At 41.5% G+C, this 26,671-nt stretch overlaps 1 protein-coding gene across 1 annotated transcript; it reads right to left on the bottom strand.

Annotated features, from left to right (window-relative positions):
* Positions 1-26,611, bottom strand: XRCC3 (X-ray repair cross complementing 3). The gene is made up of 9 exons (XM_074956325.1): positions 26,239-26,611; positions 24,741-24,892; positions 23,490-23,587; positions 22,636-22,773; positions 21,176-21,388; positions 18,475-18,629; positions 9,158-9,370; positions 3,862-3,908; positions 1-2,923 (listed from the first exon to the last, which is right to left on the bottom strand). The coding sequence occupies exons 2-9, from the start codon at positions 24,875-24,877 to the stop codon at positions 2,683-2,685; spliced, it is 1,242 nt and encodes a 413-aa protein (XP_074812426.1). The 5' UTR covers positions 24,878-24,892; positions 26,239-26,611; the 3' UTR covers positions 1-2,682.
* Between the last annotated feature and the right edge of the window lie 60 nt (positions 26,612-26,671).

Raw genomic sequence — 26,671 nt, forward strand, 5'->3', positions numbered from 1 at the left:
AACCTCAGTTGTGAAACCCAAAGATTAATAAAGCTATAATAAGGGACAGTTCCTAAATAAAATGCATTTATTACATAAAAGAAAAAACTTCTGGAACAGCTGTGACTTACAATGGAGAGTTACAGTATGTTCCTGTATTGCTGATAATATTCTGCTGAAAAATAAGGAACACCCACAAAACAAATACTTAGCACTGTATACAGATCTGCTTTTCATGGGTTTTACACCACCTAACTTGTATTGAATTAAAGTGTAGTTCATAAATGCAATTTTAAGATATGTGAACCCTCTATACAGCTATAGCTGATGAAATAAAATATAGTAAAGAAATTCTCTTAAACATTGACTTTATTTGACTGTATGATAAGTGCATCACTGTGAACACTGGAGGGTTTTGTTGTTTTAAACTCTAGAATCACTTTTTCTTTTTGTGGGTGCAGAAAGCTCAAGAAACTTATTATAAACGGTTGTAACCTGCAAGATCCAGGACTATATTTGGATGTTCAAATAAGGACTACTAATTGACTGTGCTGTGGGGTAATTTCAAAGAGGTATTAAATCACTTCTTTCCCCTTTAGTTTTAAAGCATGTGAACCACTGTTCCAGTTTTAAACAGTCAAACTGGCTTATGAGAGTTGTAGATCAACGGCATTGACCCTAGAACAGCTATGCTTCTTCTGACATCTGATGTGAAACAGAATCCTGAAGGTTTTTTTGGTTTTGTTTGTTTTTAAATTCTTGCTTAAACACAAGCCACTTAACTGGCCATATTTATTTACATGCCTTTGTGCATATACTAAGGAAAGAACTCAGATATGAAATTGCAGAACTACTAACTGTGGTATGTAACCTATCACTTAAATCAGCCTCTGTAGCAGATGTGATAATTTTTAAAGGAGGCTCCAGAGGCGATCCTGGCAATTACAGGCCATAAATTGTAACTACTACAGTATTAATGAATTCGCTTGGTACTAAAAACAACAGAATTCTCACACAGATAGATGAATGTTGAGAAAGAGTCAACATACAATTTAGAAAAGTTAAGACATGATTTCCCATAAATTAGAATTCTTTGAGGGGGATCAACAAACATGGAAGATCCAGTGGATTTAGTGTAACTTTGGACTTCCATAAAGCCTTTGACAAGGTCCCCCACCGAAGGCACTTAAGCAAAGTAGGCAGTGTTGGGCTAAGAGGGAATGTAATGTTTTTGAATGTTATAATTCTTGACCTCTGATTTGTGTCCATTTATTCTTTTACGTAGAGACAGTCCAGTTTGGCCAATGTACATGGCAGAGGGGTATTGCTGGCACATGATGGCATATATCACATTGGTAGATGTGCAGGTGAACAAGCCTCTTATAGTGAGGCTGATGTGATTAGGCCCTATGATAGTGTCCCCTGAATAGATATGGGGACACAATTGGCAACAGGCTTTGTTGCAAGGATAGGTTCCTGGGTTAGTGTTTTTGTTGTGTGGTTGCTGGTGAGTATTTGCTTCAGGTTGGGGGGCTGTCTGTAAGCAAGGACTGGCCTGTCTCCCAAGATCTGTGAGAGTGATGGGTCATCCTTCAGGATAGGTTGTAGATCCTTGTTGGGCCTGTCCTGTAGTAGGTAACTTCTGGGTACTCTTCTGGCTCTGTCAATCTGTTTCTTCACTTCAGCGGGTGGGTATTGTAGTTGTAAGAATGCTTGATAGAGATCTTGTAGGTGTTTGTCTCTGTCTGAGGGGTTGGAGCAAATGCGGCTGTATCGTAGAGCTTGGCCGTAGACAATGGATTGTGACAATTAGACGTCAAGAATTATAACATTCAAAAACCACTCAGAGAACACTTCAATCTCTTTGGTCACTCGATTACAGACTTAAAAGCAGCAATTCTTCAACAAAAAAAACTTCAAAAACAGACTCCAATGAGAGACTGCTGAATTGGAATTAATTTGCAAACTGGATACAATTAACTTAGGCTTGAATAAAGACTGGGAGTGGATGGGTCATTACACAAAGTAAAACTATTTCCCCATGTTCCTCACATGTTCTTGTCAACTGCTGGAAATGGCCCACCTTGATCACTACAAAAGGTTCCCCACCCTGCTCTCCTCCTGGTAATAGCTCACCTTACCTGATCACTCTTGTTACCACACACACTGTAACACCCATTGTTTCACCTTCTCTTTGTATATACATCTCCCCACTGTATTTTCCACTGCATGCATCCAGTGAAGTGAGCTGTAGCTCACGAAAGCTTATGCTCAAATAAATTTGTTAGTCTCTAAGCTGCCACAAGTCCTCCTTTTCTTTTTATAAACATGCTATTTCCCTGCTAGAGTCAGCATTTGAAAGTACAGCTGGCCTACTTCAGTAAGTGTTTAAAGCAGGCCAGCATTTAGTATAGTCTGCATCCCAAAGATGCAGGTAATATTTTATTAAGATCCCTTCTTTTCCAAGATAGATGCATCAAGGTGGAAACCTAACTGAACCTGAAAGTAGGTACAGAAATCTATTCTCTATCACTGCTTCTGTATTTTCTCAGAATATGGTTATAAAAATGTATTGTCCAAGCAACATTTTCCATATACATGTTAGGCATCTTTTTTTCTACAGATGAAAAAAAATTAGGCAAATGGCTTCTTGATTCACAATCTTGAATATCTCTCTTTGGAGTATATAGATATGTAACATTTTCACAGGGGGGTTTTCACTTTTACTCCTTTCACACCTTCCAAATTTACTGCATAGCAGCAAAAGGACTGAGGGAGATGAGGAGCAAAAACCACACTTAAAGTCCTCAAAACACTTCCAGTGTGCTGTAATGCACCTCCAGGTGACTGTTCTGATTGTGTTGTTCGACTGGCCATCAATCTCATCAACAGTTGGTTGGACCAGGTTAGCCCAAGTGCTGGAGAAACGTTCTTATCCAATAAGCTAGAAGGAAACAGTGTTTTATAAGTTTTTGCATGCATGAAACATAAAATGTTTCACACTAAATTGTTAGTTCATTTTAAGTAGACATACGTTAGAAATTACACTTCAACTGTAAGTAGCTGCAATGCTTCATAGAGATGGCACTTGTTTTGACAAATCCTCTCAAACAATTTTCAACCACTTAAAATACAAATTACAGGGCCATCTACCTTGGGCTCCATCAGAGGCAACATTACAGAGGGTAGGGTAGATTTAACACCCTCAATTTTTTTTTCTTGATTTGTCGTTTATAAAATTTGTTTTAAAGGAAAGTGGAAATAACCTGCCCAAAGAAGAAGTTTCTCCCTATCCCCTGTCAACAATGTCATGCCCTTGAAACACAAAATTTATATCTCCTCTTCTAAAAAAATATGTCCGTGGGAATGTTCTCATTCATATAAATGTCAAGGCCTTATTTAAATCCTACTAATCTTTTGGCCTCAAAAGTATCTTGCAGCAATGAAGTTCTGCTGGTTGATAATATCTTTACATTTTTCAAAACAAATTAGGATTTTAATAAAGGTTTAAATTTATATGGAAAGTGACAACATCCACAGTTACATTAGACAGACAAGAGAAGATATAATCCCACATGTGCTGGAGTGTGAACCAATCACTAATACCTGATGATTAAAAAAAAATAACATCCCCTATGAGCAGATTATTCCATAATTGTACCCCATAGGATTTCTTCCACTTTCCTCCAGAGTTTGTACTGGTCACTGTCAGAAACAGAATGCTAGATAAGATGACCCCTGGTCTGATGTGGTAAGGCAATTCCTATGTTCCTATATATTATACTGAGGATAAACTGACAAAAGAAAAAAAAGAGTGCAGGGTTAAATCTTCCTTGTGTGTGTGTACTATTATTACATTTCAGTTTATGGAGAACTACTTACCCAAAATTGCTCTGAGCAACATCTGTCTCATCCACTGCATCCATTACCTAAGTAATAAACAGATTTTGAATGAAGTTGTATTGTGAATATATATTTGTATTTACCCAAGGAAAGGTGGGGAAAGGGGGTGACACACACAAAAGACCTTATATTGAATCACAATTACTTAAGCTAAATTAAAAAACAAAACAACCCTTAGTTATCCAGGCTGAAATTGAAGGGGTACTGTGGGGTATAAACTTAGTCCTAAACACTGTAACTATTCACTAAGTCACAGCTTGTACCAATCTATTAATTAAAAAGGGCCCTAGAATAGTTTCACTAGATAGTACTATCATCTGAAGAACTATAAAAGAATAAACCCAATTTTACATGTGTGTAAGTGAAGACACTGAGCGAGTGATTACGTGACTTGCCCAAGATCACAAACTCAGACTGTGGGTAGAGCCTGGAATAGAACTCAGGTGTCCTGCCTCCCAGGAATGCATCTCAACCACATTAATTATCTTCCAAGATGAAACATATAAAAATCTTTGTTCTTAACATCTTTCTGTTGACAAAAGCACAGTAAGTTAAAAGAGTTGTTGTGTTTGTATGTAGCCCTTAGTGTACACTAGGATTTTTTTCTCAGAAGCACAGCTTGAAGATACAGATGAGAAAAAAATTATTACATTCACAGCTCCCTCCTGTAACTACAATTTTTGTAGCCTACTGGATATGCTACATGTCTTATTTTAAAAGGAGTCCAGTTAGTTATTTTTAAAAAACTTAAATTAAAAATGCATTTGCTTTCTGGATCCTGACCTCCTCCTCAGTCAGAGGACTGGACTGCATTTCTCTCTCAGCAAATACTAGGGACAGTTCAGACTGTCCATGAGGCTTGATCATGGGCCTTCCACCCTTGTGTCAGATTCTATCTCCAGCATTTTAAGCAGAACGGCAATCCAGTATTCCCAGCTTCTAAACATGAATTTGAGATTATAGCAACCAAACAACAGTCCCGATCTCCCAATTCGTCTTTGCCTTTGGGGTCTGAAATTTCAGGAGCCTTATTCCCCAAATGAGCCCATCCACTGGGCTTCTGCACTTCACTTGTTTCTTTTTACAACAGAGCAGTCCAAATGTAGCAATTCAAAGGCTAAGAGATGCTCAAGCTGCTACGAGACCCTTTCTGGACACTTAGAATGGTAGTTCTTCCACAATTGCTCCCTATCTGCAGAATCTTGCTTTGCCAGGAAAAGAGACTTGGTCTACATAAATCTGGGACCTGTGCATCCCACCACATCAGCAAAGACTTCTCTAAAAACACTTTCTCAAGGGCACATCGGTCCTCTTCAGCTGTTGGGAGTCAAACCAGACCTGCCTGAGCAATTTTTTCAGTCCTACGGTCAAAACACTACTTGGAACTGAGGGGTCCAATCCACCTCTAAACACATAAAGCACTACAGTTCAATCTCAAGTTCTTAAGTGATGGAGTCACTTGGAAGAAATCTAGCATACTTTCCGATTCCTTTGCAAAAGGAAGGTCCTTCTGCAAAAAAGATTTCCTAAACAGCCAGAAGCATAGGAAAATAACCCAATAAAGTATTCCAAATCCAAAGGTGCTCCCCAAAGATGGGGGACTTTGGACCAAAATAACAAACAAGAGAAATTCCTCCCCCAGACTATTGCTGCAATATCTAGGAAACCTTTTTTTTTTTTTAAGCACACCTACACAAATTGTCAATCAGTACAAAATATTACCCATTCAACCTTTCCTTTCCTCCCAGGATGTTCAGTAATAAGCACCTGGCTGAGGAGCCTGTAGGCTACTCTACATTCATTTTTAGACTACACAATCATCAGAAGATAGTCCTTAAGGATGTCCCACTTCGGGTAGCATATAGCCAAATGGAAATCAGTCTATTTGGGATAGGTCAGTGCAAACCTTAGGGTTCTCTAACCTATGCTTGGGCCAGAGCCAATTTACTGTTCCATGATTCTCAAGACAGATCTAACCAGCACTCAAAGTACCTCCGATGCAGAGCAGAGAATCTTCTCAATGCAGAAGAGTTTTGAAAAGATACATACTTGTCCTGCCCTTGCCTCCTTGTCAGACACCTTATTTGCAGCATAGCTGCCCCAGAAAACCCTGGAAAAACAGCCAAAAAGAGCTGACTCCACAACGCACAGTCCCATTCTAAAGGATATCCAAGGGGCCAATGGCAGAATCCATGACAAGTAAGGCTCTGCAGGAACTGCACTGTAGAGGAGACCAGGACAGAGGGTCCTAGAGCAGTGGTCCCCAAAATTTTTACCTCACGCCCCCCTTTACCCCTGTCGGTGTCCCATCCCCCCGAGCTGGGCAGCAGCTCCCGGGGAGGGGATGCGGACAGAGGTAAGGGGACCAAGCCTGGGCTACAGCTGGGGGCAGGGCCAGGAGAAGAGCCTCGGCCAGGGACCTTGGCCAGCAGCTGGGGCCTGGGGCCGGCAGCCAGGAGCAGATCCCTGAGCACAGGGCCGGCAGCCAGGAGCAGAGCTAGGCAGCACTCCCTCCCTGCCGCCTGTGGGGGCTGGCCTGGGCCCCAGCCTCACCCCCCCCCAAATGTTCTTCCACACCCCAATAGGGGGCACACCATACAGTTTGGGGACCTATGTCCTACAGTAAGTGCTGAGGTTTGAGGGGGCTTCACATCCCCAGAAATCCACTAGGTTCAGGGCCTGAATCATGTTTGAGTACAGATTCTACCAAGAATTCAAAGGAAACTTGAGGGAAGCCTCAGCTTCACACCTCCTACGTCCTCTCCAGAGGTTCTTCTAGTGGGGAAGAAGGTCTCATCTTATAGAAATAACTTGTCATTTTCTAGTACAGCCATTTAAAATTAAGAATAGCTTAGTGAAGCAGAGCCCTAGGTTTAGGTTTATCAATCTTATCATGGACTAAAGTTAAAGGGATGCTACCATCAACTTGCTGAATCATTTCTGTTTGAAAACGTTGCTTGTAGTATTGTTACAAGTGATCCCCAAAATTATTAGATCTGAAAGACGTTGCCTATCTAAGGGTTTTTTTCTGCTGCCCATCACTGTAGTATTCCAAGTGCCTTCCATGTAAAATCAATGGCATTACTTGACTTCATGGAGTATCTAGCACTTCTTTTTTTCCCCCCAAGATAAAAATATGGGTTTTTTTTGGTTTTGATCCTTTAGATTTTCTTTCCTTTCCTTAGATGGTGGTACAAGGAGGTGTCACCATTGTGTCATCATTATGGAGGAAAAAAAATTTGAAGTTTTAGAGTGTTTTTTAAAAGGTGGTCAGATTCTGGATTTGCCCAATCTCCTCTGGAAATTTGTTCCATAGTAGGTCCCCTTGACTGAGAATGTTTTATCCCAAGCTCTCACAAACTTCATCCTGGGCTTCATTTTCTGGATGGTCTCAGAGGACTGCAGCTATCACGATAGTTCATAGACAGAATTTTTGTCTTTAATGGAGTTGGAGTTTGATCCACTAGTTGCTTTGTTGATTAGGACAGAGCCTTAAATTGGCATCATAAGTTGACTGGGAGCCCATGGAGGGACTTCAGCATAAGCCTCTTGTACTCAAGGCAGCCTCCTAAACCACAGACATGCAGACAGCCACATTTTGTAACAGCTAGAGCTGATGCACTGTCTTCACATTCAGCTTCAGATACAGTGAATTACAGTAATCCACCCTAGATGTGACAAATGCATTGACCGTTGCCAGGTTCTTCTTCAGAAGAAAAGGAAAAAGTTACCTAAGACACTGGAGATGAAGCTAGTTTTTTTTAAAGATACTGATGGTACAAGGTCGTCTAAGTTTAATGAGTCAAACTAGAAGCCAAAGCTTCACACTATTTTGATGGAGGCTTTATGTCATCAATGGAAGGTAGAAACAATGTCTTCAAAATGTTTCCCCTCTCTGACTAACATCACTTTGGTCTTGCTGGGTTCAGCTTGAGCCAGCAGACCTTCATCCAAGAACCAATGTCTTGTAGGTATTCTGACATTTTAGTAGTGACAGTAGTTGCATGAATTGTGAATGAGATATATAGTTCAGTGTCATTAGCAGTGTTGGCAGCTGGGTGGATAACATCTCCTATCTCATTAGATATTGAAGAGAAAATGGGATAGTACAGGTCCCTGTGGGACCCCTTCAAAGTTAGCGTGAGAGAAATTCTCTTTTTTTTTTTCCGTCTGATCAGTTTGTGCAGTTGACAATGCTTTACATATGATTACTTTCACTTTCTCCTCTATATAGACAGTTTCTCCCTTAGCAAAAAAAGACCCTTGCAAACATTAACAGGGGAGGAGAAAACACATTTATAAAAAATTTTTTAAAAAATTTCAGGACATTATTTAAAGCCTGCCTTATTAGCAACTGGAACATTTCAGTTAGTCATTATGATGAAGTTGATAATATCCCTTTAAAACAAGACAATTTTCTCACTCAAGCAGCCCTTTTTTCCTAATGTACAGAGCACTAATTTGCAAAATCAGATTTACAGCACCCACTGGGACCTCTAGGCACTACCATGATACAAATAACACAATAAAAATTGTCTCCAAAAGTGTTCCAAAAATATTAGTAGGAAAAAAACAAGCTAAAAACAGATCAAGCTGCATAAGCAAGTCTAAGATCCAATGCTTCGTCTCAATTTTAAAGAAAGTATTTCCATTAGTTCTCTGTACTGATTGTTCCCTTTTGGCTCATTCTAGTTTCTTTTAATACCTCAAATATTTTTTAAAAGTAAGATTATTTTCCTACATATGTTACTCAAAAAATTAAGCCTATGACTTCCTTGGGCCAACTTTCAGTGGATTAAGTTCCACATCACAAAGTCACCATAATGGCCACTGGTACTGCCTGGGTTGTACGTGTTCTGTTGATAGAGGCCTCCAGAGCTATCATAAATTGACTAGATTTAATAAAAACCTAAAATGTTGGAGAGGAAAATATTGGGACATACTGACTTTCCTAGTTCTTATATAGGTTTTTCAGTTTCATGGGAGAAGGAAATTGTTGTATTAATACAAAGATGTTTTCACTTCCAGAATGTATCAGCTGGCTTGTATAACATTCCTACAAATACTTTCAGGCCAACAGATGTCTCAATACTAGTGAAGTTGTTTCTGTATGATAAAACTCCTCCATTAGTCCTTAAATGATCATAGACCAAAAGTGTGTGATCAAAAAGAATACTGTCAGGTTCATTTCTGTTTGTGGTTCTTTTCAAGAAGTCTCTTTTATTTTGTTTGTTCAACGGTTCTGCAGAGTAGGAAATAATTTCTGGTTTCATACCTGATTAATGCACAGTATTGGCGTTCTGAATCTACTGCTTAAACTGTGAAGTTTTGCTCCGAATGTCTGCAGATATCTGGCTTTCATAACTGAATCTTTTGCGCCAAATTCACATCGAAACAAAGCAGCCATAGAATCAATGACCACCAAACGCACCATGCCTCTTGAGAGCAGTACGGTAATCCTTTTAGCAATGCAGTTGTAGAATGTGTCCTACCACAAAATACAAACATTCAACATTAGACCTAGTTAGAATGCTGGTACCTATAAAATTCTAAGACAGATACCTGTCATTTCACTGCTTGGCTCTGTGGTTATTTATGGGAGGTTATATTCATAAGCCAAGATTGTGAATCTTTGACACAATTGTATTCTTCTGTGTAGGTCTGGCTGTCTTGCTTGTGACTACTTTTAACAAACAACCAACCCTCCAATAAAAAAGGATCAACTGCAGCACTAGTTTACACCACATGCAGCCTAGCACAGTCAAGTAAGTGGGGCTGCACAACACATAATAGGTCAAGAAAAAGGTTGGCCTGGATTTTTGAGTCATGTATAAAATTCCAGTGTTACCTAAGAACATAATAGTGCAGTCCTACTCCATGGCCACTCTGCATTCACTTGAATGTTGAGGAGTTAATTCAAGGCTAGCATAAGTCGTCAGAGTATTGATAAATGATAAAAGACAGTGTTCTTTCATCAAAGGAATTGAGATAGTACTATATACAGCTATTATATCAGACCCTCTATTAACCAAAACTTCTGGTAAAAGTTAATAACACCTGCAACTCCTGTTTCCTCCCCCATTGATAAAAAATTCCATCCTCTGAATGTTTCTGAAGTCCCCAAATTATTTTAGATAGAAGTTACACTCCACTGGGTGCTTAGTAGTTTAATTTTCTTCTATCACATGTAACAGTTGTTCATCTTAGCAAAGAGGGAATTCTCTTGACACCCTTGCACTGTTCTTGTGGAAGACACCGTTCTTCAAACATAAATAGGAATACACAGTTAAAGATTTATAAACATTCTGCCGGGATTAGAGGTTACACACCGATGACTTTCTACATTCCATGTCTGTCAAAATTAGACTGAATTTCTTGGAACTGGATTATAGTAGGATTCACCTTACTGAACTGATTTGCTCTTCACTCAAATATCAGAACTGTGTGTTTCTAACTGTTGAAAATAATTCATTCAGCAGAATAGATGACCTCTTTAGAGAGACTTCTTACTGTGTTCACTGTACACTAAGGGTGGTCTACACTGCATTGGAGAGGTGACTGCAGTTTAGGGAGCCATTGCCTTGAGTTTTAATTTAGCTACTGCCGCTAAAAATAGCAGTGAAGATTTAACAAAACAGACCCCAGCACCAGTTAACAACATGAGGACGTACCCAGAGTTCTGGCTGTGCTTGTACAGCCCGTGCTGTAGCCTGTGTCGCCTTACATTCACTGCTATTTTTAGCTGCACTACCTAAATTAAAGCTAGCATGGGTATGCCTACCTGAGCTACAATCACAGCTCTCATTGCAATGTAGACATACTCTGAGTGGAACATCTGTCAGGTTCCAACCATTTCCAGTTATCAAAAAATACTTTGATCTTTTTGTTAACATCCAAAACTTACTCTCATCAAGGACACATGAACAACTGGATTGTTCAGCATGCAAGATGTCAAAGGTTTTGACAAGGAAGGGAATGGAGGATGTAAAATAAAATAGAGATTGTTCCATTTCATAGTGCAGCCAACAAAGTTGGACTGGGTTTTTATTTATTTATTTTTCAATAGTTTCTTACTTTCCCCGAGACAAGCAGATTTTCACACACAGAGTACAGATGCCAGCAATGACTGTCTTTTTTGGGCAGGGAGGAGAAGAAGCACCAGCAGCAGCTGTCACTGGAAAAATGTGTATGCTTTAGGTTTAAATTTTACTTCTATTGCTGCAATTTATTGCCTTGTCAGTATGTGTAACATTTACTATTTGAGGGGGTACTTTGGTTCTATGTATATCCTATTATAAGATGTTTCTCAGAACTCCTGCTGTTATTGTGCAGACTTTCTCCATGATAAATGCATTTTATAGTTTCAGAGGACTGGAATAAAATCTTTACCATTGTTTCCCAACATAGGAGGCCCAATTGTTGTCTGGACTACAACAAATGTGACATTTAGATTAGAATTTGCAATATTGTTATCAGCATATACGTGTTCTTATATTTACTTTAAACTAGAATGTTTAAAATACTGATCTAGTACTTTGAAGAAATGTTATTTTTAACCTTTAGAGCCCATTAGAAAATGAAGGTTACTTATCCGCAACCAGAGTTCTTTGAGATGAGCCTCTAGATAGTCACATTTCTGGGATGAAGGTGCCTGAGCCGGAAGCTTCTGGAACCTTCTGTAAAGCAGTGTCCACTGGGGTCACTTGCACCTCCTCCTCGCTCCCAACCTGGAGGGTTCTGAGAGTATAAAAGGGGAAATACCCAAGCCACCCCTCAGTTTCTTCCACTAATTTGGGAATTCCTAACCTGAGACTCTGAAGAAGTGGAGAAAGTGGGCTGGGAGTGTGAATATGCAGAGGCTTATCTCGAAGAACTCCTAGTTTTAGGTAAGTAACTTTCATTTCATCTTCAAATGGCCTTTGCATATTCCTACTTGTGGGAGTGTAGCAAGCGGTAAAATGCCCAGGAAAGGGGAATGAGGAGTTCTAGGTAAACAAGGGTCAAGAGGACTGCCAAACAAGCATCAGCTTTGGATGCCAGGTTGAGAGGAATGGAAGTGACCAATCTTGCTCTCCCAAAACAAGTCTTAATGATGGAATATTTTTGCTAAAAACACATATAGCTGCAGTATCCAGTGTTCTTATAGCTGTGTTGATCCCAAGATATTTGAGAGACAAGGTGGGTGAGAATTATTTTATTGGATCAACTTCTGTTGGTAAGAGAAATTTTAAAGCTTACATGAAGCTGAAAAACTCTGTAAACTTGAAAGCTTGTCTCTTTCACCAACAGAAGTTTGTCCAATAATAGATATCACCTCAGCACCCTGTCTCTCTAATTTAGCTGCAGTATCAGTCATGCAACACGATCTGATGAAGACAGCATGCCACAGACACGATCTCTGCTCTGGATGAAGATTGACAATTCCAGGACATTGAAGCTGTGTCAGGTCATGACAATTGTAAAACACAGTGTGACAGATGGACAACCTTTGGCTCCTCATGTGAGCTCCATTTCTCCAAAGGATTGGGGAAACTTGCAGATAAGCTTTGGCCTGATATATATAATGACAATGTTCTCCGAATATGCAAAAATATGATACCTGCTTCCCTGAATATAAAAGAGGCTCAGGGATAGAAACAGTCTAGTGGTCTGAAAGAGATGGAAATCGCAGACATCTTAGATTCTTGGGATGGAGATGCAGGCAAGGCCACCTGTTCTGTAAGAATGCAATTCAAAGAAGATAGTTACTGAAATACAAGCCTAATGACTATCTGAGTATCAAGAATGGCATCTTCACTTAAACAGTGTAAAATAACAGTTGAGAAGGACCTTATCAGATCTACTCACTTAAGAGTTGACCAGATGGGAGATCTCTTTCAAGCCATAGATCAGATTTGACTAATCAAAAATTCATGTTTTTTCACTAGTCTTTTTGACCTCAGCTTAACACTCACAAGACACCAAGCAATCTAGAGTCAAGATGTCGACCAGAGAAACTTTGAACCTTGGTGGAGACTCCCACCTCATCTCACAGGCAGGAGACTCAGTAGTTTGGAAAGAATGACTTTATAGACATTAATATCATAGTGTAAATGCCCCCAATGGTCTGGAAAGCCTGGGGCTAAGCCAATCCTGATTACAGGACAAGCCACATTGGGGTTGAATCAGCTAGTCTAATATAAAAAACAGCAGGATGCTGCAGACGTGGGGCTGGTTGAGAGAGTAACTGAAATTGCCAGAGGCAGGAAACCTATTGAATAAGCAAGGGAAAGATCTCCAAGCAGGGAAGCCTGGGTGAGACCTTCTCCAAGAAGCAAGGTAGAGACTGAGACACAGACCTCATGAGTTTATATTTTGTTCTTCGAGGACTGTGTGTCATTTTTGATTACTGTGTGAGAGACTGAACGGGAGTTGAGGTCCAGAGGGCAAGAGTATGACCAAAAACTAAATAAACAGGATCCTTTGAGGGGACTGCTTTAAATTTCTTTTAAACTTGGTGAGTTCTTAAAGGGACCTGAAGAAGGGAAAACAGGAGCAAGACACTGTGAAGGCACCCATGGCCACAAGGGGGCACTTAGAAGGCAGCCAACCCCATGACACATCTCCATGATATTGATGACAGAATTGCCAATCTTTAACCATGGCTAATGATAGCAACTTGGTACCAACTGGAGCAACATTTTTTTTAAAAAATCATCTCTTAATTCAGTAGAATAAGGGTCAACATATAGTTACGTTCCTGCTCTTGGTGGAGGAAAAAAGAGTGCGATATTCATGTTAGGATGTGTTTGACTTTGGATCACAACTATACGCAAGCATTGTATCCCTGTTGGGAATTAACTGGTATTTACCCACTTGTGGAACAAAAGAATATAAAATGGAGCCCTCGCTAACGCACTTGTACTGTTGAATGAAAAATTCTTCTCAAAGAATCTACCAATAATCTTTCACTGGTAGGTGAGATATTAGACCCATCCAATGAGGACAGTGAATTTTTTTAAGAGGAAATTTCCCTGACAACTGGTTTGAGCAAACCCCTCTTTAGTGATCTGTGTAACATACTCACATAATGCTGTCCATTATAAATTTAGACAGATTTGGATTTTATGAAGGGAAGAAAAGCCTTGCAAGTCAGAGAAATAGCTCTCAGCTCCCGTATCTTTATGTGGAATCACATCTTTCACTGAGATCACAAACCTTGGAATGGATGGAAATCAAGTTGAAGAAGCCCTTGCTTACACCCTCTAGGAGTGCTACTGCAGATGGCAGGAAGGTGATAAGGGAACTCCCCGGGGGCATGTTTGTACTCTGTCTTATGAAATAAGGAATCTGGAAAATACTGAGCGATTACAAACACCTGAGCATCAAGAAAAGGCGGCAAAGTCATACAGTGCCTTGGTGAGACCTCATATATAGCATGGTATTTAAAGGTATCACATAACTGTGCTAGTAAGGAATCTGTACACTACAGGAAAATTTTCAGGTCTAAAATATATCAAGGCTTCAGTGATCACACATCTTCTAAATTTGCATGAAAATACCCCTGTTTGTGCAAACTACTAGAAAAGAACCACCCAGCTACGCTACTGAGGGTAAAGTCTATTCCCAAACAGACACCCAACCATTCAATGAGAATAATCATGACAGGTAGGCATTTAATGGAACACTTGCTGCCACAGAAATGCCTAGGGATATTGCTAAAGGTCTTCTTTCATGCAGAGGTATATGTAAAGAGACATATGTGACCACGGCAAAGAATGGGAATACTGGAATATTTCTGGAAATTAGAATTCTGCCTCTGGAATTGTGATGGGGTGTACAAACCCCACACTGGAGAAGTAGGGGCTAAGGAGCTCCTCTGGGCCCAGGCAGCCCCACCCCACTGCACCTGTAAAGCCTGTCCACGGTGGAAGTAGAGCTTAAAAACGGAAGCAGAGTAGCTCAATGGAAGACAGATGAATAGAGCCCTGCGCGAATACAAAATTTGTATCCGCATCCAATCCGCGATCTGCAAAAATGCAACACCTTTCTCCTACAGAGGCTGTGTAGCAAAAATCTTCAGATCTGTGACTCTCAGAATCAATAGAACTGAGATAGGTATAGTACCCTTACATCCTAAGGAAGCCTTTGATCATAGCGTCATTTCTCAGCCTGCCAGATTCTCATAAATCTGGTTCTGGGCAGCTAAATTAGTCCTTAGGAACCTAAGAGAACCTCAACAGTTCCTGCCCAAAACCAAGTGAACTCACAATTCCTGGAACAGGTAAACTGGGTTTTACAATTTCTGATAGTAAAGGAGTCCAAGAACGGATTGGTCCGTCTCTTCTTGCATACAGGGCGAAGGTCTGATAGATGGAGCACTGGAATGGGAAAATCTCCCAGGCAAGCAGGGTTCAGAGAGAGAATGTGTGTGTCTGAAACAGGCCAAACAGGAAGCATAATGTGAAAACTATCCTCTAACTGAGAGATCCACCATTTCAGATCTGATCAGAAGCTTGTATTACATTTCCCCTTTCCAGTGTTGCAAAGACCTTTCCACTGGCCTGATTTGCTACTCATGAAAATGGGAGAGACTTCAAAGTGGCTTTGGCTGGGCATTTAGATCGATACTTTATAAATTATTTATGATTCAGGTTATAAATAAACAGTTCACTAAAATATTGATGGACTAGGAATGCCTCTCAGAAGTTTTGGATGTGGAAAAACTACCCTAATTTTTTAAAGCAATTATTTGATATTTTAAAAACTTTTGATCCCACATAGCACTAAATATAATTACAAAAATCCATACATGAGGGAGGCTATGTGCAAGAGGAAAATTAAACCAGTCACACTCATCTATGCTTATATAAAACACTGATGAGGTGACAAAGAGCAACTCAGATGTGTGGCTTTTGAAATACCATCAATTACATAAGATCAGCTCAAAAGAATATGTTGCTGGAGCTAGAGCTGAACCTAGGAGAGAGTGATCAGGCCCATGGGTGCCAACATTCAGGGATGCAAATCATTGCATTTAGGAATGCCAAACACATGAGGTATTTTTTAATTTTGCTTGTGCCTTTGAGGAGGGCGGGGCGCTGAAAACATTTTCCACCTTGGGCAACAAAACACCTAGAGTTGGCCCTGGCTGTAGTTCAGTTAGTACCAACAAGTTCTCTAAACACTAGGGGCTTGGCTACACTTGCGACTTAGAGCACATTAAAGCAGGCCCGGGCGCCCTAGCTCACTACCCGTCCACGCTGGGAAGGCACGTAGAGTGCTCTGACTCCACGGTTAGAGTCAGAGCACTCTTGTACTCCACTTTGGTGAGAAGATGAACGCCTGTTGCGCCTTGGTGAAACGCCTGGGCATTAGTGTGAACGAGGTGTTGCACTACTGCACTCTGATCAGCCTCCGGAAACATCCCATAATCCCCTTAAGTCAAATAGCCACTCTTATTGTTTTGAACTCGCTTTAGGAATGCGGATACGCCCTTTGAAAGCTCCTTTTCTGACAGCCGGCATGCTTATCTGCTCTAAGACAAAGCAACCATTACTGTGGAATGCTGTGTGTGAGAGAAAGAGGCGAGGGGAAAGGGGAGTCTGCTGCTGTCTGAACTTACAAGGCAGCATGCTGATGTGCTCTCAGCCCCCCCAAAAACTCACTCTCTCCCCCCGCACATACACCCAACACACTCCCTGTCACACTCCACCCCACCCCTGCATTTGAAAAGCACGTTGTAGCCACTTGCATGCTGGGATAGCTACCACAATGCACTGCTCTCTGTGGCCGTTGCAAGAGCTGCTGATGTGGCCACGCCAGTGCGCTTGTAGCTGTCAGTGTGGACAGATTGTAGCGCTTTCCCTATGGCGCTCTACAAAGGCTGGTTTAACTCAAAGCGCTCTACATCTGCAAGTGTAGCCATGCCCTAGGTCCTCATCCTTCATTCGAATCTGCAAGTGCAGACCTCCACTGAGGTCAATCAGACTCCACATGGCCACAGGGAGACATGATAGTATATCCCAGGGGTGGCCAACCTATGGCTCCGGAACCACATGCGGCTCTTCAGAAGTTAATATGCAGCTCCTTAGATAGGCACCGACTCCGGGGCTGGAGCTACAGGCGCCAATTTTCCAATGGGCCAGGGGGTACTCACTGCTCAACCCCTGGCTCTGCCACAGGCCCTGCCCCCACTCCACCCCTTCCCACCCCCTCCCCTGAGTCTGCCATGCCCTCACTCCCCCCCCCCGCCCCTCCCAGCCTCCTGCATGCCTCGAAACAGCTGATCGGGAGGTGGGGGGAGGGAGAGGGAGACGCTGATCAGCAAGGATGCTGGTGGGCAGGAGGTTCTGGGGTGTGGGGAGCTGACAGGGGGCTGCTGACATATTACTGTGGCTCTTTGGCAATGTACATTGGCAAATTCTGGCTCCTTCTCAGGCTCAGATTGGCCACCCCTGGCATATCCCAACACAGAATTGGGTCCTAGAGAGCTACTTCCAGTAAACCTGAGGTTTAAAAGCCACTGGAGCTACATTGCACTTTAAAGAGCTCTTTTTCCCCCTGTAGAATTGCAGACGAAAGAAGGGAGTAAAATTCTCATTAAACGTATCAAATCTCAAATATATGTACAACTACTGTAATTTGTTACTTTACACTTTTTCTGCAGGCATTAGCTGCTGTTTGCATGCTTATTGTCTTTTTTCACCTCTGATAGTTTTAATCTCTCATTTTACTACTGTTCTCTTTCTTAAAACAAAACCAACGGTGTATAAGTTACCAAGACTGTCATGGAGTTCATTTTGAGTGTTACTGAACAGTTTAGAGAACACACAATGGAAAAACAAATACAGCCTCCACAGTAGTTCTTTTTGTGTTTGTCAGGACCAACTTGAAAAAATAAAAGCATTTACAAAAATAGCTCTAATATTCCAACATTAAACCCGTCAGGCTATCAATTATTAAGGTAAACTGATGGTTCAGTTCTAAATTATGCAGGGTTGCCCCCAAATCTATCCTTAAAACTAATCCCTCGATCATGACACACACAAAAACACTAGCAATGGCTAGACAGCTGATATACCATGGCTACTGTTTATCATGTTTATATCATTATTACCTTTCATTCCCCCACATCCTGTTTGTTTGATCAACCTCTTATCTCCCGTCTTAAAAACTTACATTGTAAATTCTTTGGGGCAGGGACCATTTTTTTATTATGTGTTTTTACAGTGCCTAGTATAAAGTGTGTGTGTGTGGGGGGGGGTGTCTCTAGGCACTCTTGCAATACAAATAAATAATAGTAATGCCTCATATCCTAGAAAAAGTATAATGGATTTTGGAAGAATTTGAATGTTAGTCTGTAAAGATCTCTTGTCCTTTTCAAAATGAAACTTTGTATGAGACAATTAAATCTCTGAAAACTTGGATCAGTCTCCTCAATACAATATGAAGAGACTGGGAGGCTGGTATACACAGAAAATCATCTTGATTTATTTGTCATCTTTGTGAGCGCTACTGCCTCAGTTAGGCCCCTGTACTATTTGTTTGCATCTGCACTAATTGGATTTAGTGTTCCCAAGTAATTTATTTGTAAGTCGCACTGTTACTTACAAGGTCTGCGGCATGCTCAATGAAAACACTGTTTCCAAATTTTATTTTCTGTATGACATCAAGTGGAACATCTGCCCTAAATTTATGTTGTTGATCAATCAGTTGCTGCAAGCGTTTATTTGGGAAAACATCTTCTGTGCAAATGTAGACAGCACCTGCAATAAAAAAAAAAAAAAAAACCAACCTCTGATATTACACGACTCATATACAAATATATTTTAAAAATTAATTCCTTTTTCTGCTTAGCAATGAACGCTCAAATTAGGGAATATTTTCTTCTTAGAACTCTCTCAAAATCTTGGTAATGTTAAAAGGACAATTTTTACTTTTTTTACTTAAACTTGATAACCCAACAAAAGATATAGCTACAATCACAGCAGTCTTGCCAGCTGTTCTTTTGGTGCCCAGTGCAATGATCACATTCTTTGGTTTCACAGACTCCTCTTTGCACTATTCGTTGACCCAGCAGATGACACTTTTATTGTTTAGCTACATAATTGTCTGACACTCAGTATCTTCTTCAAGGTCCCTTTTTTTGACCCTTTGACCTTCACACTTGTCCTTGTTATTTTTTCTGTTGTCTCCCCGTAATTATATGAGTCCCAGGCTCAGTGGATCCTCCCAATAGGCTGGGGGAGGGTCCTTTAGCTAACCTACCCAGAACCCAACTGGACTGAGAAATGGTCCCTGGCTTATGCCTTTGCTGTGTAGACACATTATGAAGATCATGTCTCAATGACAAATACACCAATGTTGCATCATTTATTTTATATACCAACAACACCGACCAATAAAACTCATCCTTTGCATCTTTACAGGTGTCAAATGGGTGTGCACTTTTACCATACTTTACACACCAGTAATCAACACCTCATTGGATTTAAAGAAGTCTAGTCATACAAACCCACCCCAGCTGTTCTTCTTCGAATAGGTGCAGCCATGTATTCTATTTTGTGTGTGTGTGTGCGCGCGCGCACACACCCAGTGCATTGGAGCCAGAGAATTTTGCCTAGCAGTATCCATAAGGGCAGTGCTTGCAGCTCATGGCCAGAGCCCCCACACTAGCTCTATGAGGTGGTGCTGCCCTGGCTGGAGTCATTCTAGGCTGACCACCGAGGAGGGAGGACACTTGGTGGAGCCTCCAGCGCAGGAGCCGCTTCAGCACTTGACTGTGGGAACCAGAGATCCCAAAACACTGACCTGTGAGAGACACGGTTGGTGTATGTTTTATTCAGTTTTATTCAGTTATAAATATGTCTGTTTGCTTGGGTTTGGAATAAAAATTTAGTTATGGAAACTGAATTCATCGTTATTATTTCACAGTATATGCTGGGTGGCTCTCACATCATTCAGAGATAATAGCAATAGGTGCATGTGCAATGTTATATTACTACACACACAGCACTCATTACAAAGTTCATATTGGAGTGCAAAAAACACTGCCAGGGAGAACACACTACAGCAATACATATTACTGTGGCTCACTATTAAAAATGTCTTTCGATGCCTCCCTGAGCTGTATAGCTTACTGCTGAGCTCTTCTTATAGCCCTGGTATCTACTAGGACGAGGTGCCTTTCTTTCTGCCCCCAACACCCTATATCTGATCCCATTTAGTTCCTTTCTCGCAGCACAAATGGAGGGGAGCACTAGGGCACGAATAAGAATAAATCTGGTCTTGTAAATGAGTATAGATCTGAACTTTTGACACATGTAACACTTAGTAGCATCCAAGGAAGGAACTGAAGGGGAGGACTAAAATCATATATGCTTCTGCTCTGATTAATGATATAACCTAGAGCGAAAAAATGTAAGCCAAGGACTAATTTCTGCCAGAAAAGCCATCTCTGCCTTTTGACATTTCAAGAATTTTCCATGTGGTTGGACACTGTAGGAAACAAGTTGAGCAAGTTTCGCACAGCAAACTGTGAGAACTTCGAAGTTAAACACGATGCTGCATGGGAGGCAGAACAACAGCCTAGCCAAAACATTAATCATAAAGAAGACCAGACTAATGAGTTCTCAGAATTGACATAGGTTTCTTCCTCCCCGACAAAGTACAAAAATGCAAACAAACAATACAAAAGATCGTTGGCTCTACAATAATGGTTATCTACTTACTTGCACAGAAGTGGGAAAATTTAGGGTACAACACAATGCCTATGACTTTTTTGACTATATGTCCATCAGTTTTGTCCTGTATATCGTGACCAGCTCCTTTGGGATACTGTAACCCCTGTTTTACGTAAGGTATACTTAGCAAATTCCTAAGATATTAATGTAAAAATAGCTATCATGTGGACTGTTTTGTCATAAAAGTTTTCATGAAGAGGCAGGGGATGGTCATGATGCTGAAACCTAACACACTCCATCTTTATATGTCTTATGTATTTTGATTAACAAACTTCCTACTACTCTTGATCACTGTGGGAAAAAGTCAATCATAACTCAGTGGAAAGTCATGTCTGATTCTATCCACACAGGCACCCTAATCTGTGTGCCTTCAGCAGCCAGTAGTAAGGGTGGAAAGTATTATGTGGAAATGTACACAGCATGCTTTTCTTTTCCAAATGCCCAGTTTCTCATCTTACTGCTAATGATGCTGCAAATGATCAGAAATCCACTGATACACAAATTACTTATCTTAAGCCTAGCATACTTCCTTAAAACAATAAGTAAATCAGAAAGTGTATTGTACTTACCAGATTCTAATCCTCCATATTCATAAGGATACTGCACACAAAGGCACAGCTGCAAACTAATCTGAGTCTTCCCGGCAGAGCTCTCACCAACAAGTTCTGTGATCCCCACCACAGGAATGCCACCTCTTAATAAGCTATCTAGTAGTGAGCAACCCAGGCTTAGTTTCTGATGTTGGGATGCGCAGTGATCTTTGTCTTGGTACAGCTGAAGTGCTGGAGGATATTTTTTAAAAGAAAGAATTCTATTTAGCATTTTCTTAATAAGGGACAATATAACATAGCTGCCACAGTCTAGATAGCTCTATGATTGACATTTTTTCCAGATGTAAGCATGATTCAGCCTGTTTTCCCCGCAACTAACAATCTACCAACTGAGAAGTCTGCTTGTAAATTGGTACAGCTTGCATTTATGCTGATCCCCTCCATGCTCTGGAACTCTCCCCTCCCTCTTCCTGTCCTTTAAGGAGACTTTGGGGGGACAGCTCCAGCCAGGAAAATCTTGTCTGCATGACTTCAATGGAGCAGATATGACCAGGAAGTGGAAACAGAGTTGCCATCTTTCTAATAGCTGGTGACCAGACTCCTGAGGCAACGTCCCCTGCTCTGCCTCTTCCCCCCACCCCCGCAAGACCCCGCCCCTGTCACTCACACCCCACACTTCCCCCTCCAGCTGGGCTCCCTCTGCTCCAGGACTGAAATGAGAGCTGCTGCAGCCCGACAAGGAGCTTAACTGCAGGTAGAAGGCGGCCCCGGCTGAGCAGCGCTGGCACGGGTTAATGACCCCATTCTTCCCCCGGCCCCGCGGTAACCAGAGTTTTAGTGTCTGATCAGTACATCTGACTGGACACTGCCAGGTCCCCTTTTCGACTGGACTTTCTGGTCAAAAATCGGACACCTGACAACCTTAAGTGGAGGAGAGCTGCTAAGGGTCAGTAAGCAGCGTGAAAACATAGAAGGCTCTGTACCTCTGGATGAGCTTTAAAGATCCACACAGATAACAAGAAACGGGGGGATTCAGTTGCTCAACTCCTAGCCCATTCCGTTAGAGGAGGGCAACCCCTGCCCTATGAAATATTCTGGTGGAAATTCTAAGAAGGGAATCTTGCAGTGTCCTGTCCCCCAGCCAAGATTTCCATGTAGGGGAATTATTTGACCCTAGAAGACTGAGTAGAATCCACTTCTATTTACATTCAGCACTTCACAGGATCAGGCCCTTTCAGAATATAAAAGCATCTACTAAAGAGTAACAGGAATTTACAGCTTTTTATTTCCTGAACAATTGACTTAACTTTGAGAAATAGTTTATCAATAATTTATCAATACTATTACCTGCTATAAAAAAATGGTTTATGCTCTACTTCAACAATAGATCTTTAAGCAATAAATGTAAACCTTTAATTATAGCTCAAAAGTCTAGAATGGTTTTTAATTATGTAAATTATCTGTATTGACAGTATTACCTGTAAGCACACTGCTTTTCCTCAGCGTACCAGAGACTGTTTTCAGTAAGCACTGTACATCCATACTGGACAGTTTTGTCAGCCTTTGCAAGTCTGCTCCAGAAAGATTCAAAATCTCTTTTATTGATTTTATATTAGCTGAAATTAGAGAAATTCTCATAAATGCTTTTGGATTGACTATAACCTTACAAAAGAAAAGGACTTCCACTTATGGTTAATTTACTGAGAGTACTGGTTAAAAAAAAGTTACAAGTTTTGTTTATATTATCATGATCATCAGTGATTTTGAATAGAAAAGGACTTTAATGTTTTTTGGAAGGCTTTAAAGCATTATCTTCTTTAACATCAGATGGAAGTGGTGCTTGAGAGAAGGCTCTGATAGAGAAGCAATTTCACTATAATGTTTTTCTGGTGCACGAAAGTGGAGTTACTTGTATGTAAACTCTGTGGCTGCTTTTGATTTTTAACTTCTTCTTGAAGAAGGCAACAGAAATTAAATGCACATTGCAAATAAAATTGACTAGACTAGAAAAGGATAGCCTGTGTCCGTTCATTTCTTTCCTAACAGAACAAACTCCAGTATTCCAACCTCTTCCTGACTGCTTGGAAGCCAGGACACTACTCTTGACAAGCTTTCGACATGGAAGGCAGCATGCATTTGGAGTTTATCAAAAACAGATTATAAACTGTTTGGAAGATCACCATTGGATCATTGGGAGAAGAAGGTATCACTTGCAAATACACACTGTCTCACCATGTATTTATATTACATTTCCAGTATGGATATGATTATGTACAGATAGATACTATGGTAATAGCAAATCAGGAATGTACATACAGGTGGATTAAATTACCTTTCTTAACAGCAGCTATCACTTTGGGGTTCATGTCAAACTGGTCCCAATCCATGTCTTGATACAGTACCGTACTGAGTACAGAGCCTGGTGATTTCCTGTAAATTGAAATCTTATCAAACATACATGAAATACAGAACATAAGTATTTATTTCATTTGACCAACTCTGTGGAAAAATGGACATTCAAATACTATTAATTCCTAACAATATATTTGTCTTTAATCTATAGCCCAGAATGTAATTAGCCATTCACATGATGGATATTCTCCTCAGATGGCTCTCTGTCTACACCCTACTGGAGACAGATTACAGTAACACTGATGAAGGGAACAGTTGGTAATTATTTCAATTGCTTGTAGATGAGTTACAGCTGTACACCTCCCTAGCTTTTCGTTTTCGAAGAGAAATAAAATCATACAAATGTAATATAAAATAATCCATGACTGTTAATATTTCTGTTACTCAGAACTGTTTTGATTTATTAAAACATGGGGTGACTAAATACTACAGCATAATGCAATCCAATTGTTTTTGAAACTTTGATCTAAAAAAGAAAACCCGAGTCATGTGCTATAACTATATAACAAAGTAGCGTTATAAGGCTTGTTACTATTTATATAATGGATTGTGCAATGTAATGGCAGACAAGTATCAAATATATTTACAAGACTTAGTTCCCCAGTTAATCTGCTTTTTAAAAACAAGGGTCCAATTATTTGGGTACATATACATAATATATGGAAATGGGTCCTGAGAGCAGGATTAATATATAAAAAAGGCAGTGATTTAAACGTAATTTCATTAAAAATTAAGACCTATTTAAAAGAAACTTATGAGGGCTAAACTTAATATAATTAAAGATGGGCACAGTGCCCTTAGACCGAAAGGATCCCAAAGCACTTTACAAACTTTGCATTTCAATGGTGCTGTGTAGGTAGCCACCGCATCATACAAATGTGAAGGGAAGGGAAATTTTGAGCAAGACATGAGGACAAACATGTCTGCTTACTGAAAGTGCTTTAGGATCTTTAATATTCACATGGAGTAGAAAGGATCTTGGCTTTTAAAATCTAATTCACATGCACCAAACTACATGGTATGGAATGCACCATCAGAGAAGGATGAAGAGGAGAACCAGCTCAGAAGGTATTTGAATTTATGGTCCTGGGGAGTTCAGATATTAAACTGGATACTTAAACCACTGAGCTAGAGAGACCAGGTCTTCAAACTGAAAAACCTGAATACTTGCCAAGGAAGGATATGGGCACACAGGAGGTTGTTTTGGTCAGCAGTAGAGAACTGTGTGTGGAAGAAAGAGAAATAAATGGATATCCTTTCCTCTTCTCCTTGGAACCCTGACCAATCTTCTGAACCACTGTTTCGCATTTGGTGGGTCTGACCCTGCTTGAAGGGGATGTCATGAAAGACAACTGATGAAATGCAAGGCATTGAAAATGTTATTGCAATACAAAGCAAAACAAATAGACACAAAAAACTCCACACTTCCCCCCATTCCCTGCCTATCCTTACCCTTCAAGGACAAGTAGTGTCTGTCAACCTCAAAACATCCACACAAATAAGTTATACAGGGTAATTGTTATCAGCACTACTCTCTTACTGTTCCATTTATTCTAAAAGTAAGGGGCGTGTGAAAATCTTGGACTTCAAATAAGAGGTTGAAAAATTTAAGAGATTAAGAAACCCTATCCTATGCCAAACAACCCTGCTGCAGCTGTCCCCTGGGACTCCAGGGGTGGGACAGACATGGCAAACCTGTGAGAAAAAAAATGCAGAAATTGCGCTGGTTTTTGCCTTAATTGGCTTGTGAGTTGCTTGTTGGCTAGTTCTGACTTGCAACGAGTTGCTTCTTTTTTTTGATTGGCTCCTGGCAAGCAGGGGGAAGGGGGGAAGAGAGTCAGGGGTGCACAGCAGGCCCACCAGAGTCCCAGACTGCACACCGGGACAATCTAGTCACATACAGGGATGGCATTCTTAGGGATTGGCTTGTTTTGAAATGGGATTAGCTCCATTTTTGGTTTATTGTGAAAGTCGGGTGCTTATTCACCATATGAAGGTTGGCAACTGTGGGGTGGGGCTGTCCCCATGAACGAGACACAGGAAAGCTTATGTGCTAATAAATTGGTTAGTCTCTAAGGTGCCACAAGTACTCCTGCTTTTTGCGGATACAGACTAACACGGCTGCTACTCGGACACCTCTGAGGAAAGCCCACTTCACAGGTGACAGTGCCACACAGGGCACAGCAGTGCAGCTGTCATCTGTGGAGCAAAAAGGGGCGACACCGAGCCTGGTCTACCCATGGGACTTGCCCCCGTTCAGCCACCAGCACGGACCCCCACGTCGCAGCACACACCAGAGCAGCCGGGGGCACCCACTGACACCCCAACTCGGGGGCAGCAGTGCCTCCCTCCCAGCAGGGCGAGATGCCCCCCGGGGGAATTACAAAGCCCTGGGCGAGGCCCTAGGCACGCCACACCCCTGCCAGTGTCGTTTGAGGAGAGCCCGGCTCGCCCCACAGCGCAGGTAGGAGAGCGGCGCTACCCGCTCAGCCAGCGTCACTTCTGACGCGGGGCGCGAAGGGGAGAATTTCCCTGCCCCCCGCCCGGCCCCGCCTCCAAAGTGAAGCCCCACCCATTATTTTCCAGACGCTTCCTTAGTACTCCACCCTCCATCTCTCCCCCCAGTGGGAAGCGCCGCGACTCGCGCTCCCGGACCACACGCCGCGCACCTAAAGCCGAGTCCACAGCAAGGGCGCTAGGGCTAGCCAGTCAGGGAGTGACTTGCCTGGGTCTTCGCACGGCCGCGGCCAACACTCTGGGCCTGAGCCCACGCAGTTTGCCAACCAATCAGAGGGCACCACGCCCAAGAAGGCTAAGGGGAATTAGCGCCCTAGAAGTTATAGATGGCCGCTAACCCGAGGACAGTTTGTCTGAACCCGCGCCAGGCGCACACCAATCAGAGAAGCGGTCGAAAAACCCAATCAGAGTGGGTCTGAAGCTAGCCAATCCCCGGGAGAGCGTTCGGAGTCGTGGCCTTGCCGATGTACCAACCCTTGGTTCCACCCTGCGCACACTCCGGTTCGCTCATTGGTTACAGGGTGTATCCGGTTACAGACACTGGGGTGCGAGTGAGGCGGGCTCTCCTCCTTTTTCGGGGTTACC

This window comes from Natator depressus, chromosome 6 (assembly GCF_965152275.1).
Source record: "Natator depressus isolate rNatDep1 chromosome 6, rNatDep2.hap1, whole genome shotgun sequence".
NCBI classification, from domain to species: domain Eukaryota; kingdom Metazoa; phylum Chordata; order Testudines; family Cheloniidae; genus Natator; species Natator depressus.

Coding starts and splice junctions, on each gene's coding strand:
- XRCC3 (XM_074956325.1), bottom strand. CDS start 24,877: ATGCGAAACAGTGGTTCAGAAGATTGGTCAGGGTTCCAAGGAGAAGAG. Junction 9,371..18,474: donor TTGAGCATGCCGCAGACCTT/GTAAGTAACAGT, acceptor ATTTTGTGGTAG/GACACATTCTACAACTGCAT. Junction 2,924..3,861: donor GTTGCTCAGAGCAATTTTGG/GTAAGTAGTTCT, acceptor GTTTCCTTCTAG/CTTATTGGATAAGAACGTTT.